The sequence below is a fragment of the Rattus norvegicus genome, chromosome 1 (assembly GCF_036323735.1).
Source record: "Rattus norvegicus strain BN/NHsdMcwi chromosome 1, GRCr8, whole genome shotgun sequence".
Lineage (NCBI taxonomy): Eukaryota > Metazoa > Chordata > Mammalia > Rodentia > Muridae > Rattus > Rattus norvegicus.
The window spans coordinates 252,173,414-252,193,570 of record NC_086019.1 but is presented as its reverse complement, the minus strand read 5'-3'; the positions used below and the strand labels follow the sequence as shown (position 1 = coordinate 252,193,570).

The 20,157-nt window shown below is 40.4% G+C and overlaps 1 protein-coding gene across 3 annotated transcripts in view; it reads left to right on the top strand.

The window, feature by feature from the left end:
* Hpse2 (heparanase 2 (inactive)) overlaps window positions 1-20,157 on the top strand; it is a 699,168-nt gene that overhangs the window by 37,746 nt on the left and 641,265 nt on the right. For 2 of the 3 annotated variants that reach the window (NM_001415809.1, XM_063270025.1), the window contains exon 2: window positions 1,859-2,016. The exons of the other annotated variant lie outside the window; for it this stretch is intronic. In NM_001415809.1, the coding sequence (NP_001402738.1) occupies window positions 1,859-2,016 (158 nt within the window). The remainder of the gene's footprint in view (window positions 1-1,858; window positions 2,017-20,157) is intronic. 3 annotated transcript variants of the gene reach the window in all.

The window sequence follows — 20,157 nt, the reverse complement described above, 5'->3', positions numbered from 1 at the left end:
GCATAGCCAAAAGTTTCGGAGGTCGTCGCCACTAATGCGGAGGCCGTTTCGGGGTTCCAGAAGGTACAGCTCTTGGGAGGGCGGGAACAGCGCTGCCTACCCGGTATCATCCTTGAAAGCTTTTCTGTGCAGCAGACCGCTTCTCTGAATTCATCCAAATGTGGGGTGCAACAGGGCTTTTCCTAAATGCACGCCCCACTTGCATTGCATTGCTCCAGCTGCGCGGACTCCTCCGAGTTTTTTCTTCCTCCTCCTCCTCTAAAAAAATGTCAGCTTGTTCGCGCTAAATATTTGCCTGCTGCGGAAAAATTCTGGAAGGCAGCTTTTCAGGGAAGAAGCCGTGGCGGGGCGCATTTGCATTGGCTGTGCAGGCTTTATCCGGAAGATTGGAAATGCGGCGTTTCCCTGGGGCCGCACTCGCGCGGACGTCCCTTCTGCGCTCAGGCGGCCCACGCGACGCCTAAACTGCGCCCTCCCTGCAACTCGGTCCTGGAGAACTCAGTCAAACCTTCGGGCTCTCTCTCAGCGTAGACATGTATCTTCCCAAAAAGTGTCTGAAAGAGGAGTTTCCTTTTACTTCAGTGCCCTTTGAATCCAACTCCTTTGTGATACTCTTTAACGTCTCCATTTTGATTTGGATTCTCACAACCTGAACTAGCAAAGCGTTAAAAATGATGTATAGACCCTGATTTCAACAGCCGGTTTCCTCAGCATTAACAGCATCTGCAGGGCTGGTTCCCAATTACTTCCTAGAGTAGCAGTCGTTGGCTTTTTAAAACCCATTGATGGAAATCCGGAAAATGAATAGATTCAAATGCTATTGTTCTACTACTCAAACATTTCTCGGCACACAACTTCCAAAATTTGACAGACTTTTTTCTTTTAAACCAAGCACTACCGAACCGCAAGGAAAAGAAAGATAAAGCCCAATTGGAGCGGGGGGGGGGGGGCGGCGGCGGTGGGGGCCGTGTGTGTGTGTGTGTGTGTGTGTGTGTGTGTGTGTGTGAGCGCGCGCACGTGTACGTGTGCGCGTGCGTGTGTGTGTGCGTGTGTGTGTGTGTGTGTGTGTGTGTGTGTGTGTGTGTGTGTGTGTGTGTGTATGATGGAGAGAATGTTCTCTTGAGACCAGGCTGAATTATCTCAAGTGCCAAAAGACACAGGTTTTACTTTTGGGAGGTGGGATGGGGAGAATCCTCTGAAAGGCAAGCATTTATTCTGGGAACCTCTCTGCCTTAAGGTTTGGGAAGCTACTCAGTTACAATGTAATAGAGTAGGAAAATCAGTTTTGTTATTAAAAAAAAAATCCTCTTGACTTTAGATGCTGTGCCTGGGTTTAGAGAAAGTAGGCCAAGTTACTTATGCCCCTGGGGTCAGGAAGGCAACGCGAACTTCGGCTTGAAAGTTTGGCAACAGTCAGAGGTTGGCGGTCCACTCCATGCGCGTCTGTGCCAGGAGCGCTTTCCTGGTAGTGGCAGAAGCCAGCCAGTTGCGCCTTGGCCCCAAGTTCGGCACGCAAGTGCCGCAGCCCCAACGCTCGGAACAAACACATCTCCAGTCCTTTAGAAATCAGTTCGTCGGACATCAAGGTGTCGGTGGGAGGGTGCAGCCGAGGCTAGTCGGGGTCAGGGAACAGCCCCAGGGAATCCGGAGGCTGAGGGTAAAGCGGGCAGCTTGGTTGTTACTAGCGAGCCGCCGCAAAAGCAGTCCGCACTCGGCTCGGACTGCAAGCTGGAGTGGGCTTAGATAATAAATCTCCCGCCAGGTCTCCTGCAGGGAGTGAGAAGGGGCCTTACTCCCTGACCAGTGCGCTCTAGCCTTCTCCCGGGATCCTTTCCTCTCTCTTTCTCTACCCCTGCAGCTCCAAGCGTCTGGTGACCCTGGCCCGGGGACTCTCGCCCGCCTTTCTGCGCTTCGGGGGCAAAAGGACGGATTTCCTGCAGTTCCAGAACCTGAGAAATCCGGCGAAAAGCCGCGGGGGCCCGGGCCCGGATTACTATCTCAAAAACTATGAGGATGGTGAGAAATTTGGTCCGGATTTTGAGTGTTGGAGGAAATTGGGAGGTGGGATCAAGCTCTCTCTCTCTCTCTCTCTCTCTCTCTCTCTCTCTCTCTCTCTCTCTCTCTCTCTCTCTCTCTCTCTCTGTGTGTGTGTGTGTTGTAGGGGCAGACTTGGAGCAGAGCCTGTTTGAAGTTCCCCTGAAAAACTAGAAGCAGCAGGCTAGGGTTCATTGGGAGTGTGAGACTCCTGGGGTGACCATGCAAAGGGAACTCCCCAGGTTGCCAGGTCCAGGCTGCCAGTTTGTGCTGGGCAGTAAGTAGTTTACAACGTTCTGGAGCCTATAGGCCACATTCTGTGGGCTAGTTCCGAGCTTTAACCAGTTCAGACAAGTAAAGAGCCAGGCACACGTCATTCTAGGTTTCTAGGCACAGGAACCTTTTATTTGTCTTAGTTCTTGTTTTCCTGGACCGGGAGACAGACTTAACCTTTTTGAAGCCCGGTCTAAACTTTAATAGAATAACACCCTTTATGTTGTTTCACTGTTGAGGAAGATTTGGGAATCTTTGCAGTGGTTTCTCTCTTTGGACTGCCTTGTCTCCAGTCATATGTTTTTCCTCAGTTTAACAGTGGCATTGCAGATGTCAGCCTTCTTTACAACTAGAATCAGATGAATTAAGTCTTGCAAAGGCTTGAAAGCTCCAAATACTATTCCTGTGTGAGAGGCCAATCATTATACATTTGATCAATTTTATTTTTATTAAGAATAAATGAAAATTATATTTAACCATTTCCTATAAAAGGTTTATTAGTGTTACTACTTATGACATTTTTAGTGTGACTAGAGAGATAGAATTTTTTTCAGAGATAGGTAGAAATTGTAGAATCTTCAGCTGCCATGCTGTTAAAGTTGGTAAAAGAGCCATTGGTGGCTCTTTCGGTGTGCTCCATCTCTTTCTCTCTGTCTGTCTCTCTCTCCTGTTGTTCTTTCTCACAGTGTTAGTGTATTATTATTTTGAAGAACTGGGCACAGATTTTCTGAGTACTTGGGATTTTATTTTTACAACTTGTTCTTATAAATTACCTGAATAAGGAGATACTTTTGTAATTTTGGGACTCCACTGAATGAGGAGTGTGTGTGTGTGTGTGTGTGTATGTGTGTGTGTGTGTGTGTGTGTGTGTGTGTGTACTCCCTTAATTCGCCCAAGAGTGAAGGCATTTGAGAACCCATCTTTTCAAAGGTGAAGGTCATTGCTATAAAATGTAGATTGCATGTAGAGTCTGCTGTCACTCAGCATGAGACACTGGAAGGTAAAAGACAATGTGAACTGCAGCTTTGGTGGGGAGAGCCAGGGTCTCCCAGCATTTAGGGTCATTGTCAGCTCTGGCAGCAGGCAGGAGATGGGGTTTATTAGTGATTGCCCCGATGAGATAGTTTTTGCTCAAATTCATTAAACCACTTCCTTTACAGTTTGTGGGAAAACTTAGAAGAGCTGCAGAAATTGCTGGGAGGGAAAAAAGAACAATATATGTTAGAAATCAAGTCTTTTCTTTAAACCTAGCACCCAGCCCTCGCTGAACACAGTGAATTAATTCTGTGTGAGGAACACGGCTTATTTACCTGTTTAGAAGGAGAAGTGGGCATGGTGAGGAGAAAGGTAGTTGGCAGTTGGCTGTATAACATCACAGAGTTAAAAACAAAAACAAGCAAACCAATTCTCAAAACGCAAGATAGAAAGACCTTCACTTTCAGTCCTGCTGCTCCCCCAGGGTCACAATCACAGCATCCCAGATAAGCTTTCCTCCCACCCCACCCGCACTGAACACCCACAGGAGTGTGATTTTCAACCACACCAGAGGGAGGGGGTTCTCCTTTAGGTTTTCTTTTTTGACTGCAGATTTCTCCTGAATTTTTTCTAAATATTTCTTCAGATATTTGCAGTGATACTTATGTATATATTGAAGATGCATACTTTCAAGATAACTTATTTTTTGGTGTGGGCACCAGCCTCACAGACTACCTGGATTTAATTCTTTTAAAACTTTCTTTAAAGTCAACCCGTCCAGACGCTAATCTGTTTTATTGCTCCTAGCTGAACTCCTTCTGATTTATGTCTCCTTGGTAATAGGATGCTCTGAACTATATCAGCACTGGAGGCCTCACCAGAGTTAAAGAGAGTAGGAATGCCCTGCTCCTGCCCTTTGAAGGCTCACTATCCTTAAATCACCCAGGCTGTCTTTGTTGTTAAATGTTGCATTGCCGAATTTAAGATAAAAAATGTCTTGGTATAATAACAATTTTACTAACATTTTATTTTCTTGTCAGTTTTTATCCAGTGATTATTGTAATCATCACAGACAACGGAAAATAATTAGATTCGTTTGGTAAATGGCTCTGCATTACATACCTGACCATTAAGGCACCTTATTAAAACATATTTACTTAAACATGATATTGAATAAAAATGTCCCACAAATACATAATAAAACCCAATGATATTTGGAACTTGGGCTTAGAAAGTTCATGATGTAGGCATGGATCTAACACTTATGAATGTGTGGTCCTGGGTTCACTGCTTCTCAGAACCTGTGGATGTTGATAATACCTAATGCTCATTTTTTTTCTGTGAGGATTATAAAAAGTAATTTGTAAATATTTTATTGATGGTAAAACACTTTAAGGAGGCTAAAGACTCTTACAGCATTTATATTTAATGATGTAAAATGTTAGTAAGTAATAAGAAAGTTAGTGTGAGAAGAAGGAATTTGATGTAAGGAATCATTAGGCAGGTTTAAGAGAACATAGGGACACTTTAAGATAGGGAAATGAGGTGCCCAGGAAGCTCTCTGTGTGTGTGTGTGTGTGTGTGTGTGTGTGTGTGTGTGTGTGTGTGTGAGAGAGAGAGAGAGGGGTGGGGGAGAGAGAGAGAGAGAGAGAGAGAGAGAGAGAGAGAGAGAGAGAGAGATATGATTAGAGAAGAGATTAAGCCTTAGTTTTATGATATACTATCGGTACAGTGAACTGAGGCTGCAGCTTGAGCAAACCCATATTTTTCTAGTTAATTTACTCATATTGTGATTCTGTTGTGGTTTTTTTCTCTTGAATTAACAATGCAGTTAATAAGTCATGTGGCTTCTATTTTTCAAATACTTTCGGAGCACACTAGAACAATTGCACTTTATTGAACCCTGTGAAGCCATTGTTTATATATCAATTTGGTACAATTACTTATTTGCCCTGTGCTGGGACAATTTGAATTTCGTATAAGCATGCTAATGACGGCAGAAGTAAAACAGAGTAATTGGTAAGCCCTGTCGGGGGCTCTCATGTTTACTCTCTGTTCTGTGTGATGGGCTTTGCTTGTTTCCCACAACATAATCCTAGGCAAACACTTCCTTCCCAGGTCTGTTTTGTGCCAGCCTACCATCTTCACTGTGTCTTTAGTGTCTTCGTTTTATGACTCTCTCTCTGTGTGGCTAAAACATGTCTGTAATGGAGATGTATACCATGTATTATGCATATTAAAACCTAGATGTTTAAAGTTTTATGTTTATCATGTTACTTCTTTTTGCTAGAAAGTCTTGATTATTTGAGACTTTTTATATAAACTTTTCATATTCTTCTACATGATGTTTAAAGCCTTTCACATTCAGTCTCAGCTTTTACTACCCTATGTTTTTATGTAATTTTTAATATGGCCTTCCTTGATTATTTAGATCTCCCTAAAGTACTTTCTTATGCTAAGCCCGTGTCTTTTTTTTTTTTTAAGCTAGTATATTTCTGCTTGAATGTCTTTCTCCTGGCTCTGTTCAGACCTCACCCCACCACACCTCATTCTTGAAGGGACACTGAAGTTCTCTTTATTCATACAATCTCTTTTAAACAGGAAGCTCCAAGTGATCTCTTCTTATTCTGGAAGGCATGTTTTATTTATGTGCCTTTGGCTCTTTATATCTTATATGAACTGTAACTTCCCATAAATGTGTTTGGTTTACCTTTCTAACTATATGCAGAGTATAGGAGGAGATTGTAACTAACTATCATGTAATTGACACATGATAAATCTTCAGTAAATATTCCTGCTGGTTTAAAAGCAGTGTGAAAAGCTACAGGAGATAAAAGTGACTAATTAGTAATGAGTCAGGGCATATGTAAAGATTCTTTATTCTTTTCCTCCACTGTGTGCTCCCATAACATTCATTCTTAGTACTATTTCAATAGCATTTTTATTATCTCAGCTACACATACATCTATCTGTTCACAAAGTTGCCTTGCTTCAGGCTGTGCATCAAGTCATATTTATTAAATGGAAATCTTTGCGCTGGGCAGCAGTAGCTGTCACTGTGCCCCCTTCTTTGCATCTTGAGTTTTGCTTTTCCTTGTTTGCCTTCTGTAGTTCCTATGTTTGAGTTTTCAGTTCTTGGGATACTAGTGCTTTTTCACAATTTCATATACTTTTCTTGGAGACTTTTCAGAAGCGTACGTTGTTAAAGTCTAAGGCATGGCACTGATACTATTATTGTCCACTGCTCTGGGAAGTTTTTCCAGTTTGCATGAAGATCAGTAGTTAATTTCTGTTCTTTCTGCTAATGTTTCATTGATAGAGATGCACAGCTGTCAGAAACCCACATATTGTCTTGAACTGTGCAGTGTTCATTATCTCATTTTATTTCACATGGTGTTTCTTGAAACCCAGTTTACAAAAACCAAATATTATTATTTTAGATTTAATCTTACGCTAAACAATGAAAAAATGAGATATAAAATAAATAAAAGATAGTATCCGAAATCACCATTTGTACATTAGTGATAAATGCTTTGGGAGAAATCTGTAACTCAGTGCTGAAATAAGGAAGGAAAACCTTAGAGGGAAGCAGGCTATTATTCTGCCGTGTAATGGTTGTTAACAGCTGACAGCGCTGGTGTCAGCACACACTCAGAGATCTCTTTTCCTGGGTGAAGAGCAACACCAAGGCAACAAGGAACGAGGATCTGAGGAGAATCAATTAGTTTGCACAAGTATGGAGAGACTTGTACCTAACAAGTCAGCTTGAATTTGTGAATGATGGTAGATTTTAGAGATGTAAGGACCAGGAGAGAAGCCATTTAACTGGGGAGAGTATGGGGGATGATATTAATGCATGGTTGGGCAGTAAGGAGACCATCCTGGCTGCAAGGTAAAGTACATTAGAGTTGTTTGTCTTCATGTATTATAGCTATGTTATTTTCTACAAAAGCATATTTTCTACATTTTCTGTTAATTATGAAAAATTTGTAACTAAAGAAGAAAACTACATCTGAGAAATGATTCCAAACAGATTCACGTTGCTAGAAATTTATCTAAATTGGCTTTTATGATGTTCAAACACGTTTTTTTTTGGGAAACATGAAATATGTAATTTAAAAAGAAAGGGAAGAATGTATGTATGTGAGAAAGTTTGATTGATTAAATCCAGATCAAATTTTGGTAATCTTAAATTTTAAACATAGTAAAAATAGAATTGGCTGTACAGAAAAAAATGTTTTTTGTTGTTGTTTTGTTTTTCTTTACTGAGACAGAAAGGACATCTTTCCTCCCCATCTTCCTTTCTGTCTCCCAACCTCCTTCCCTAGCCCGTTGACCTTCCCAGATTTTCTCATGAGTTTGGCTCCTGTAAACTTGGGTCTTGATACATATTAGGCAAGTATTCTACCAGCAAACTATTAATATATCCCTAGCTCAAGGGCACATTTCCACCTCGACTTTCAAAGACACTTGGTTTCTGCCCTTTCATGCCCTCTAGCTTAAGTGTGTTACAGTGCCTACACTTAATATTAAGTTTGAGTTAGGAAGACATGAGTTATGAGTGATAGATCATTTAAAATTGAATTATTCATTCACTTACAATAGCAAGCTTATAAAATGAAAACCTTAGAATATGCTTGATACTAGGTTTTTGGTTTCAGTTTTTGAGTTTTTTGAAGCAAGGTTTCGCTGTGTAGCCCTGGCTGTCCTGAATCTCACTCTGTAGACCAGGCTGGACTTGCATTCACAGAGATCCTCCTTCCTCTGCCTCCTGAGTGCTGCTGATTAAAGGCATGTGCTACCATTGCCCTGTGCTTGATATTTGTTATGTTATACTTTCTTCTTTTGTAGAGCAAAAGCAAGCTAGTGTTCTATAGTAGTAATTCCTTTACTCACTGAGAAGCTTTAGTTCCAGGTATATAGTTTTTATTTTGTTTTGGTTTTTGTTTGTAGTACTCAGGATTGAACTCTGGGTCCCATGCCAGTATCAATGAGCTACAAGCCCAGGCCTTTTAAATTTTAAAACTATTTTAATTTTGTGTATGTATATGCATCTCTGTGCAGTTTGTGCATGTATATGCAGGTACCTGGAGATACCAGAGGCATCAGATACCTCTGGAGATTGAGTTACAGACAGTTGTGAGATGTCTCACCTAGGTGTTGGGAACTGAACATTTCAAGAGTAGTTATATACTCTTACCTGCTGAGCCACTGCTTTAGCCCCTGAAACTCTAATCTCGAGATGGTCTCACTAAGTTGTCTAGGCTGGTCTTGAGTTTGTGATCTTCTTACCTTGGGTAGCTAAGATTATAAGCATTTGCCACCATGTCAAACTTCAGATCTCTCAAGTCACAGAAAGTAAATGAAGGCCAGGTCTGATTATCAAGTTATTCATAGGTTCAAGAAATCAAATTTGTTGTACCACATAAACAATAACACTGTTACTCACACCAAACATCATTATTTTTCTTGCCAAATTTGTTAACATTTTTTTTCTCTTAGCATAAGTCCTGGGAGATAGGGACCTTACATAAACTGAGTTTTCCCCTTCAAACTCACCCTGGCTTGTTCAGGCTGCCAAGCTTTAGGTCAGGGTTCTTAGTGGCAGGCACTTTCTGTGGGAGATGTTAGCTTAGTCAGTGCTTCTTCAGGTCTCTCTCAGTTGTTCTCTCTGAGCACTCACTGTGTGTGGTAGGGCAGGGAGGGGAGGAAGAAAAAAGAGGAGGAGATGGGAAAAGAAGAGGATTTGGCATTTTATTTTATTCATTTGTCCACGGATGGTGATTTAGACACAACGAATACACACATTCCAGACTAGTGGTATGAATAGCTTGTGAGAATTTGTTGAGCCCTTTGTCGTTTGGCTTTCATGTTCCTATCAGACAGAGTTCAAATCCATTCAGTTTTCTTCACTTAAAGTGAAAAATAGGGGCGTTGGGGATTTAGCTCAGTGGTAGAGTGCTTGCCTAGCAAGCGCAAGGCCCTGGGTTTGGTCCACAGCTCCGAAAAAAAAAAAAAAAAAGAAAAAAGAAAAAAAAGTGAAAAATAGTAATTTTTCTTATTTCAATAAATAGTTTATCAGCGATATGCCAAGATTGTGGTAGGTTTTGAGGATCCAAGAGGACTAAAACATGGCAATACTCTCAGAGTGCTATGGTCTCGTAGTCATTATGATTTTGTAGTAATCTCTGGTATCATCTTTTGACTTTATTCACGCTGGTCCGTGCTTAGGTCTTCCAGCCCTGTCCGTAGTAGATGGTGAACCTGCTGCCTCGTACCCACACCCTGCCTTTAAATTCAAATTCACTTGTCTTCTATAGCGCCAAGTCCATACTCCTTCATCAGCCTACCCTAACCTAGTGTGCACTAATGTCACCCTCTCAAAATGGCCAAACTTTCCTAATTTCTGCACATACAATTTTTTGATTAACTTAAATAGATAAATTTTGTCTTTATCAATTTATCGTTAAAACATATTGAGCTTGATAGACACATAGAAATTCAAATAGATGTAACCATCATACTGCATGGGATCAAAGTATTTTTGTTATTTACAAAGTTAAATAAATGCGTGCGTGTGTGTGTGTGTGTGTGTGTGTGTGTGTGTGTGTGTGTAATGAGAAATGAAAGATAAAAGCTTTATATTTAGGAAAATGAAGTGCATATGCGATATTTTTAAAATTGCTCTGTTTTCAATTTTTTTGGATTTGTTTTATTTTATATGTTTGTGTGTTTTGTCTGCATATGTGTATATACACCATGTGTGTGCCTGGTGCTCTCCAAATTCTAAGGAGGGTTGACTGTGCGCTGGAATGCTGGGAGCTGGACTTGGGCTTTCTACAAGAGCAATAAGTGCTTTAACCACTGAGGCATCTTCTCATCTCTGAATTGCTCTGTTTTAATATTAGTTATTATTTTATTTTGTTTAATTTACAAATGAAGCTTGATCATAAGTATGTATGTACAGAAAAACATAGTTTATGTATACACAAAACATATTTATGTATATAAAATTTACTGCCCACAATTTCAGATATGCCCTGAAGGATTAAAATATATTTGGCAGGTAGTGGGGAGTGTCTGTCAGTCTGTCTGTCTATCTGTGTTTTTGTCAAAGTTATTAGGTTTTTTGATCCACTTATTTTAATTTGTTCTGGAAAGAGAATGTACTGAAGAAAAGTGGAATTGTAAAGCTAGAAAAAGGTAAATTATTCAGATTAGTATAATTTTTAGATCTTTTAAAGAATGACTGTTTCTTTGAATAACAATAATTGCATTACCCAATATTGTTGCACATTTATCCTGTGCAAGGTACTATTTAAAGCAATTTACACACACTTGCACATTTATCATCAACCCTCTGAGGAGAATCTTGCTTATCTAATTTTACAGAAGGAGAAATTGTGGCAGAGTGCAGGTAATCTTCCAAAGCCACCTCGCTAATGAGTTGTAGAATAGGAACTTGATGTCAGCCATTAAACTTGCAGCTTAAACTCTGCTTCTTTCTGTGAGATTTTCAGAGACTTCAGAACTAGTTTTGGTTCTTACAACAAGTGTGTACTATTGGGATTGTTTATTTTTCTGAAAACTTTCTTAAATTTAAACGAAGACAATTAACTCTGTAGCCTCTATATAGCGTCTGATTCTAATATTCTGTGAAATTCAGACTTATTAAGGCTCATAAGACATGTCAGAAAAAATACTTAGAAGAACAAGAGAGGAGAGGGTCATAGGTCAGAGAACATAGAAAAATTCTGTTTTTATTATTATTGGGTATTTTTAAATTTACATTACAAATGTTATTCCCTTTCCCAGTTTCCTGTCCATAAGCCCCCATCCCATTCCCCTCCCCTTCTTCTATATGGGTGTTCCCTCTCCCCAACCACCCCCTTCCTGCTCCCCTTCCCGACATTCCCCTACACTGGGTGGGGGTTCCAGCCTTGGCAGGACCAAAGGCTTGTCCTGCCATTGGTGCCCAACAAGGCCATTCTCTGCTAAATATGCACCTGGAGACATGGATCTGTCCATGTGTACTCTTTTGGTAGTGGTTTAGTCCCTGGGAGCTCTGGTTGGTTGGTACTATTGTTCTTATGGGGTTGAGAAAAATACTTATAAGAACAAGAGAGAAGAGGGTCATATGTCAGAGGACATAGAAAAGGCTTTCAGGATTGTTTTAGTTTGGGGAAGGCAATTAATTAGGCAAGAGCTGAATTAGTCAGAAGAGGGATCTAGAAGGGATTTTAGCCTGGATTCAGGGTGAATAACAATGTTAGTAATAGTTATTGATCTCTGTTCTAATTTGCTTTTACTGCTGTGATAAAATGCCATGACCAAAAGCAACTTTGTGAGGAAAGGGTTATTTGTCTTAACAGTAGATCACTGAGGGAAGTCAGGACAGGAATTCAAGGAAGAAACCTGGAGGCAGGAACCGAAGCAGAGACCATGAAGAAACACTGCTCACTGACTTGATGTCTGTGACCTGCTCTGTTTTCTTTTTTTTTCAAAGATGTGTTTATTTATAATGCACTGTAGCTGTCTTTGGACACACCAGAAGAGGGCGTCAGATCCCATTACAGATGGCTGTGAGCCACCATGCGGTTTCTGGGATTTGAACTCAGGACCTCTGGAAGAGCAGTCAGTGCTCTTAACCGCTGAGCCGTCTCTCCAGCCCCTCAGTCTGTTTTCTTATACTACAGAGGACCACCTGTCCATGAGTGACACTGCTTCAGTGGGCCGAGCCCTATCACATTCATTATTGATCAAGAAAATGCCTACAGATATGCCTGTAGGTCAGTCTGATGGAAGTTCAGTTAGTTCCCCATTAGATGGTCTCCTCAAGGTTTGTCTAGGCTTGTGTCAAGTTGAAGCGCAGCCTCTTACTATGTGTTATAAAGTCAGATACACAGTAGTGAATACAGCTAGGATTAGAATATAGTCCTCTGCTCTCCACACTTCGTTTAGATGAGAGAAAAGGATCTGGTCTTTTATTTATTGAATTTGCTCATCCATTCACTTATCTGGAATCTGAAAGCTACATATATTCAACCTTGTGGAGTATTAAAAGTATGTCTCATGGATAGTCAAAGGTCTTGTAGGTTAGGTCACATGGTAGTTGCTAACACAATGAAAAGACAATTCCAGGGAACACGAGAATATCTGGGAAAGTTACCATCTTTCAGGAAACACTGAAGGAGTAGGAAGAAGTACCCATGGGCAGGTCTTAGAGTTCCCACTGGACCAGCATAGCCTGCGAGTGTGTGAGCGTACGAGCATTCGTACTGAGGAAGCCATGGACATGGACCAGCTGTCACTGAGGGAAGGAGTGGCAGCAGAGAAGTAGGGAGGAATTCTTGAAAAATATTGGAAAAATTTGAAAAATTGATTTTGATTTATTTTTCCTTATTTTCCAGGTCTAGGTCTAGTGGGAATTGTGGAGGGAAAAGGGAACTGACAAAGGTGAGAGGTCAAGCAAGCCTTGTCTCTGCTCCATCTTTGTTCTCTTCCTTTTGAAATGAGGTTTCTTAAATTCAATAGACAACCTTTGAAGTAGCCACTTGGAATTAAGAACTGAAGGAAGCAAGAGATTACATTTTCTGCATGTCTCAGGCTATTTAAGTAATCGAGCTAATAATTGGTTGGTTCCAGGTTATGGTTTCCTCACTGGTTCCTAGCACTGTGGCATGTTCTGTGGTAGTGGGTCTAAAATCACTTCTCTGGGAGGGTATGTGTGCTGGAGTACAGTTTAGACCTAGATGATTCCAAATTATGAGCTATTCTTTACTGACAAACTCTAAAATAAATAAATACATTAATTAATTTAAAACAAAGTTTGTAGAATGGCATTCTTAGTGGTTTAGGAGCCAATTCCCACGTAACATTTAGATGAGGACTGAGACTGGGCTGAGGGTAGGAGTCCAGAGGACAGACAGAAGATAGAACCGATTTCGAGAGTGCCCTCTGAGAGGCTAGAATCACTGTAGAATCACTGCTGAGATTTCCAGCAAATAATTTAAAGTTCTTTTTTTTAAACAAAGGAAGACATTAATTACCTGTTATAATGTTTCCTTTACTGTAGTGAGTAAGCAGAATGAAACTAGAGCTATGGCTTTCTGGTGACATAGTCACTAAGCCACTGAGAAAGAGTCATGACTGAGATAAATCTTATATCTTTCATTGGTCTAAGATAACTATGCTATTCTCAACTGGGTGTCAATTTTCTTATAATTATTTGAAAACAAGATTGTAGACTTCCTTGTCCAACTGTTAGGGACCCCTTGGAAGAGTAGACTTTAAGCAAATCCGGTGAGATTTAGATTCAAAAGGAACTCCAGGCCAGACTTAGCCAAGTTAAAATCCGTAGGTGAAACTGAGCATGTAACCTAAAACCACTGTGGAAAATACATGCTATTGTTTCCTAGGACATTTGTAAAAACCAGTGACTGGCACCACAGTCCAAAGGCCAGGATTTTCAACAACTCGCAGCAGAAAACTTACACTTATTAAATGTCTTCACTAAGGTTTTTGTGTTAGTGGATGACTGAGGTCTTTTGTTTCTTCTGTTTTCCTCATGGCAGTAAAGTAGAAATTTAGAAAGCTTTCAAAATGAGCTTTCTCATAGATGTTATAAGCACAGGTTTTAAGTTTTCATCACCTAGATGTGGAGCTGAACAATTGAAAACTTGGAGTGGGGGCAGAAAGGAGAGTGAAGACACATGTGGGGTGTATCAGAACCCAGTGTAAATCAGGAAGGTGTGCTGAGGGAATTTCCTGTGTTACAGAACTGCCGGCCCTGTCTTCCCTCACTTCCCATCATTAAATTGTAAGAACGGGATTGGCCTTCTGACACCTTGGAGAGGTGGCTTGCCCCTTATTTGACACTGTGTGTTTCTGTGAAGCTCCAGTCAGCCTGTGTCAAGAAGAGACTTCGTCCTGGGGATAATATAAGATTGTACTGCAGCACTAGCTACCAGTATGGTGGGACCCACGCTAGTGTTTCCCAGTCTCTTCACCTTACCTCTGCTGTGGAATTATTCATTTCTTGTGTTGTAAGTGCGACTGGAATACCATTTATTGAATTCTTAAATGTCTCAGGCATCGGACACTGCAAGTTCTTCAAAGCTGATCAGTTTTGGTTCTCACTCTCCAATGGAGCAGTGTACCTTCTAATTGTCTCACTCGATTTAAGATTAGAGAAGTTAGTCACTGCTTCCCACTCCTTACTCCTCATTAGAATTAGCCAGGGAAATTTTAAAAACTTTGGGCTCTAAGCAAATTAAGTCAGTCTTCAGGGAGTAGCTCTAGCATTACAAAAACCAAACCAGTTCCCCTGGGATCCAAAGTGCACACCTGCATAAGAATCTCTGGATGAAGTGATTTGTCTAAGACACCTTAGCCATACTGAAAAGCAAATTTAGAGTCCAGGTGTAGCCAAATATTTTAGAACGCCTGCATAGTCATCACTTGGGCTTTGGTTAGAAGCAGTTGCCACTTTTGGACATGTTTTCATGCAGTGTTTCTGCTACTAGTTGCAGACCTCACTGGGAGCAGCAAACCTTAGCTCTTGGATACTAACATGGTCACAGATGGTAGCCTGGAGGCAGCAGGCTCTTGAAAGGCAACAGGAGCTGGGAGCTGACTGGAGAGTTCCATCCATTTTGATTTGGGGATGGTGCAGGCTGGTTAAATGTACTGTTTTCTGGTGGGGGCGGGGGTGGGGGCGCTATTGTAGGCGGTCTCATCTGATTAAAGTACCCTGTTCTTGACATTCTTGGACTATCAAGCCTGGTGAAATGTCCTTTGAGATGTTATTGAGGCACTCTCATCTGGTAGAGATATTGCAATTGTTAAATTGGTCAGTCATTAAAACTCCTTTTCTTTTATTAAAAGTTAATTCATTATTGAATGTGTGCATCATGTGTGTGCACATATTCATGCCTTTATGTGCACGTGGCGGTCAGATGAGAACTTCATGAAGTTCTCTCAGTTACCTTCACATGGTTCCTGGGAATCAAACCCGTGTCCTTGCTTCCCAGCAAATGCCTGTACCCACTGAGACACCTTACCAACCCATTTACTTCTTTCCCTAAAGGAAGTGAAGCAGGAATTTAGATAAGTAAAAGAAAAAAACTAAAAAATTTAGATATTTTTGGAGTTAAAATTTTATTTAATTGAGTACCTATTATCACCAGCCCTTCTATTTCTTTTTTTAAATTTTTATTTAATCTTTTTTTTTACACTCCAGATTTTATTTCCCTCCGACTGTTCCACATCCCATACTTCCTTCCCCTCACCCCACCCCCTGTCTCCACAAGGATATCTCCTCCCCTAACCCCACCCCACCAAACCTCTCCACTCCCTGGGGCCCCAAGTCTCTTGAGGGTTAGGTGCATCTTCTCTGACTGAACCCAGACCTAGTAGTCTTCTTCTGTGTATGTGTTGGCCGCCTCCTCAGCTGGTGTATGCTATCTGGTTGATGATCCGATGTCTTAGAGATCTCAGGGGTCGAGGTTAATTGAGACTGGGGGGTCTTCCTACAGGGTCAACTTCCCCCTCAGCTTCTTCCAGCTTTTCCCTAATTCAGCTACAGCGGTTAGCAGCTTCTGTCCATTGTTCTGGTGCAAATATCTGCATCTGATTCTTACAGCTGCTTTTTTGAGTCTTTTGGAGAGCAAGCATGATAGGTCCCTTTTTGTGAGCACTCCATAGCCTCAGTTATAGTGTCAGGCCTTGGGGCCTCCCCTTGAGCTGGATCCCACTTTGGGCCTGTCTTGGACCTCCTTTTCCTCAGGCACCTTTCCATTTTTGTCTCTGCAGTTCTTTAAGACAGGAACAATTATGAGTCAGAGTTTTGACTGTGGGATGGCAACCCTATCCTTCACTTGGTGCCCTTCTTTCTTCTTGAGGTGGGTTCTACAAGTTTCCTCTCCCCACTATAGGGCATTTCCTCTAAGGTCTCTCCCTGTGAGTCCTGAGAGCCAGCCCTTCAGCATGCTCCTTTTCTAGACTCAGAAACGAGTGGGGTGGTGTGCTTTCCCTTTCAGAGGTTATATTTTAGCAGAAGAAGCGACACGGACTTAATAATGCTGCAACAAATACAACTAGAATTTCTAAGGAGGAAGTAACAAAGTGCTCCTGAAATAGTTGAGGAAGAGTTCAAAACTTGTCATCAAATTAATTTACTGTTGTTTCTGATTGTTAAAAATGTTTGGAACTGTAATTTAGGTCATGAAGCTGTTGGTAAGATTGAAAACACTTTTCACTTCTGACTGGCTTCATAATTTTGAAATTGAAGATCATTATTATCAATTATATATATTATCAATTATATATATATAATGCATTTTCTGGACTCTATAATATCATCAGCCTATATTTATTGAGCACTTCCAAGATGCTTGACACGGTGCTATGAACTTTATGAGTACTGGTTTATTTTTTTTTAAAAGCTTTGTTGAGATGTAATTCACTTTGCATACAACTCACATTCCACATAAAGTTTGCAGTTCTGTAACTTAGTGTATTCCTCCTCTGGCTTGTGCAATGATTCTTAATAATTTCAGAGCATTTCCCTCATCTGTAAAGAAAATCTTTCAGTCCTTAGCTACTTCCTCTTAACTTCCCTGTTTCCCCAATGCTAGGCAATCACTGATCTTTTTGTCTTTCTGGATAGTTCAGATGAGTGGAATCATGTAGTGTGTAATAATATTTTCTGATTGATTATGTTCAAGACAGGGTTTTTATAGCTATGGTCATCCTAGAACTTGCTATATAGAGACCAAGCTGGCTGGTCTTTATTTACAAAATTTACAAAGATTTACCTGCCAAGGGCTGAAACGCAAGGCCTGAACCACCACATCTAGCTTGTGAATGACATTTTAAAGCTTAGCACACTGTTTTCAGTGTCCATCCTGGTTCTAACACATGTCTGTGACTAAAGTGCAACCAACTGTATAGACCCAGTTTGTTGTTTATCCATTTATCAGCTTAATGGACATTTGAATTTCTTTTTTGACTCTTATAAATAATGCTGCTTATGAACGTTTATATGTAAGTTATTGGCTAGACATGTATGTTCCTTTGTCTTGGATATATACCAAGGAGTAGAATTATATGCTGGATCACGATAATTCTATACTTAAAATTTTTGAAGAACTGATAAACACATTCAATGATTGTATTATTTAAAATTGAACCAAAAGATAGGAAGTTTCAGTTTCATGTCTTTGCATTGTTATTTTTATTAATTCTTTGATTTTAGAAATTCTTAGTATGTATATATATTTTATTTGCCACATAAAATTGTCTTCTTGGAGGCTTACTGCCTTTGCCTGCTAACCTAGGTCCAGTCCCGGAAGAGTCTAGCCTCTGTACAGTATAACCTAAGCCTAGATGTTTCCAACATCTTAGACTTGCTGCTGAATAAACTCACCCTTCCTTGTTTTTCTGAGCTCTGGCTGGCTGGTTCAACTTAGCAGTCTGGCTCAAAAGTCTTCCTCATGCTGACTTATTCAATCTGGTTTCTCTCAGCTTTTCCTGAATTGCTCTGCTTGGCCTCATATTAAGTGTGGCAATATTTTCTAATCTTCTGGCTCCTTCTCAGTCTCTGGCTTGTCTGTCTTCACCTGTGTGTCTCTGTACAACTGTCCCAGTAAAACTGCCTCCTCCCTTTGCACTGCTCTCCATTAAGTGGCTTCCCCTTCTTCTCCTTGTGAGAGTTGGGCATATCCTATCCTATCAAATCTTTCTCTCATTCATCTCTGTCTGCCACCCAATTAGACATCACTTTTAAACATGGGTGCTTCCTTCTACAAACTAACTTTTTTCTTCATTGTTTGAGATTAAAGGTGTGAATTTAGGGCATGTCTGTATTCCAGCCAGTGGTATTAAAGATGTGTTTTAAGGCCGAGTCACACCACAACTAGAAACAGGTTTTTCCAGTAAACAACACAATCTTGAGAGTCACAGTGTGAATAGGTATCCTTCAGCATTAGCACGTGGGGGATGGTATTGATTTGTAGTGCCCAGTGGACAACGATATTCAGCATCTTTTCTTGTACTTTGGCCATTCGTGAGAAATGTCTATTCAAATCTTTTGCTGCTTTTAAATTATGAAGTTGTTAAAGTTTTAAAAGCATATACTATAGGTATGCAAGTCCCTTATCAAAATTTCCTCTAATTCAGTTGCACCTTTTTTGCATTTTTGTTTGGTTTTTGGTTATGTCCTTGCAGTTGTAGTCCAGGCATGCCTCAGATTCATGGCTGTCTTCCATTAACTTCCAAAATACTTACAGGCCTGCCTCACCACACCTGTCATGACTTTAAAACTTCATAATGCCCCAGAGGTAAGTCTCTTCTCCTCCTTCTCTTCTTTTTCCTCCTCCTCCTCCTCCTCCTCTTTTTCCTCCTCCACCTCCCCTCCTCCTCCCTTTCCTCCTCCTCCCTTTCCTCCTCCACCTTCCTTTCCTCCTCCTCCTCCCTTTCCTCCTCCTCCGCCTTCCTTTCCTCCTCCTCCTCCCCTCTCTTCCTCCTCCTCCTCATCATTACTATTAGTTATTATTCCCATTTTATGGAAGAGGAACTTGAGGTGAAGAGGGGTTAAATCTCTGGTTGAATCTTACATAGATAACAAGTAGCAGAACCAAGACATTGTACTTTTCTCCACTTTGGGAGACTGTTTGTTTCTAGTACTTAATTCTTAACACTTTCAGATTTCTTTTTCTAAAAACATGAGCTCAGAGCACAAATGCTCAATGAAGAACATAAACCTTTTAATCTCACTTTACCACCTGTTTTCATTGACAGTGACATTGAGGAAGGTATTTACTCCAAACTGCAGTTAGGTGTGTGTATCCTCAAATGAAAAGTCTCCCCAAAGCCTTAGTGAAATAAGATACTGTCTGTTGGTTATGCAATTGTGGTCTTAGGTGTATAGTCATGGAGTTCATGGAGTTCTGTGTAATCATTGTGTAACTGTATTCGAGATTACAAAGGAACTCAGAAAAATTTTCCCTCTCACTCTAGTATAATGATTTAAAATATTTAATTTATTTTTAATCTTCAAAATAAAAAAGCCCATCCTTATCTTGCCAGCCAGTCTTGTCTCTAAGAAGAGGTTAGTCTTATCAGTATACTGACTCCTTTAATGTAGTGTCAGCTCTCTTTCCCAGCTTCTTTGGCTGTCTTTGGTGTCTTTAACCTTTGGTCTGTTCCTGGTCTATTAAGCCTTCTACTAATTGGAGCCAGAGACACTGATGCTATAAAATAAAAAATAATCCTTGAGCACCTATCTTTTGCAAGGTGTTTTATGTTTTTTCCTTTTAAAATAAAAGTTCGTGTTTATGTATAACATGCTTTAAGACATCTATACATTGTGGAACAGCTCAGTTGAGCTAATTAACTTGTCAATTACCTCTCACTACTTATATGTTTGGGGTGAAAATATTTAGCATGTACTTCATAGTGATTTTAAAGAACATGATGATTTACTTTTTTCCTGTAGTGGAACTGTACACATAAATATTTCTCACATTTTCCTTATTTATCTGTTGATAGACAATCTATAGTGATTCTATATCTTGACTATTGCTGTGATGAACACATGAGTGAAGATGTTTCAACATACTTATTTCATTTCTCTTCGATATCTGTCTATCTGTCTGTCTGTCTATCTATCTACGTATCTATCCATCCATCCATCCATCCATCCATCCACCTCACCTATCCACCCGACCTCACCCACCCACCCACCCATCTATCTGTCTATCTACATCTGGTATAATAATTGCTCATCTTATGGTAGCTACATTTTTACTATTCTGGAGGAACATTTGCATTGTTTTATACAATGGTTATACTAGTTTACATTCTCCTTAGCAC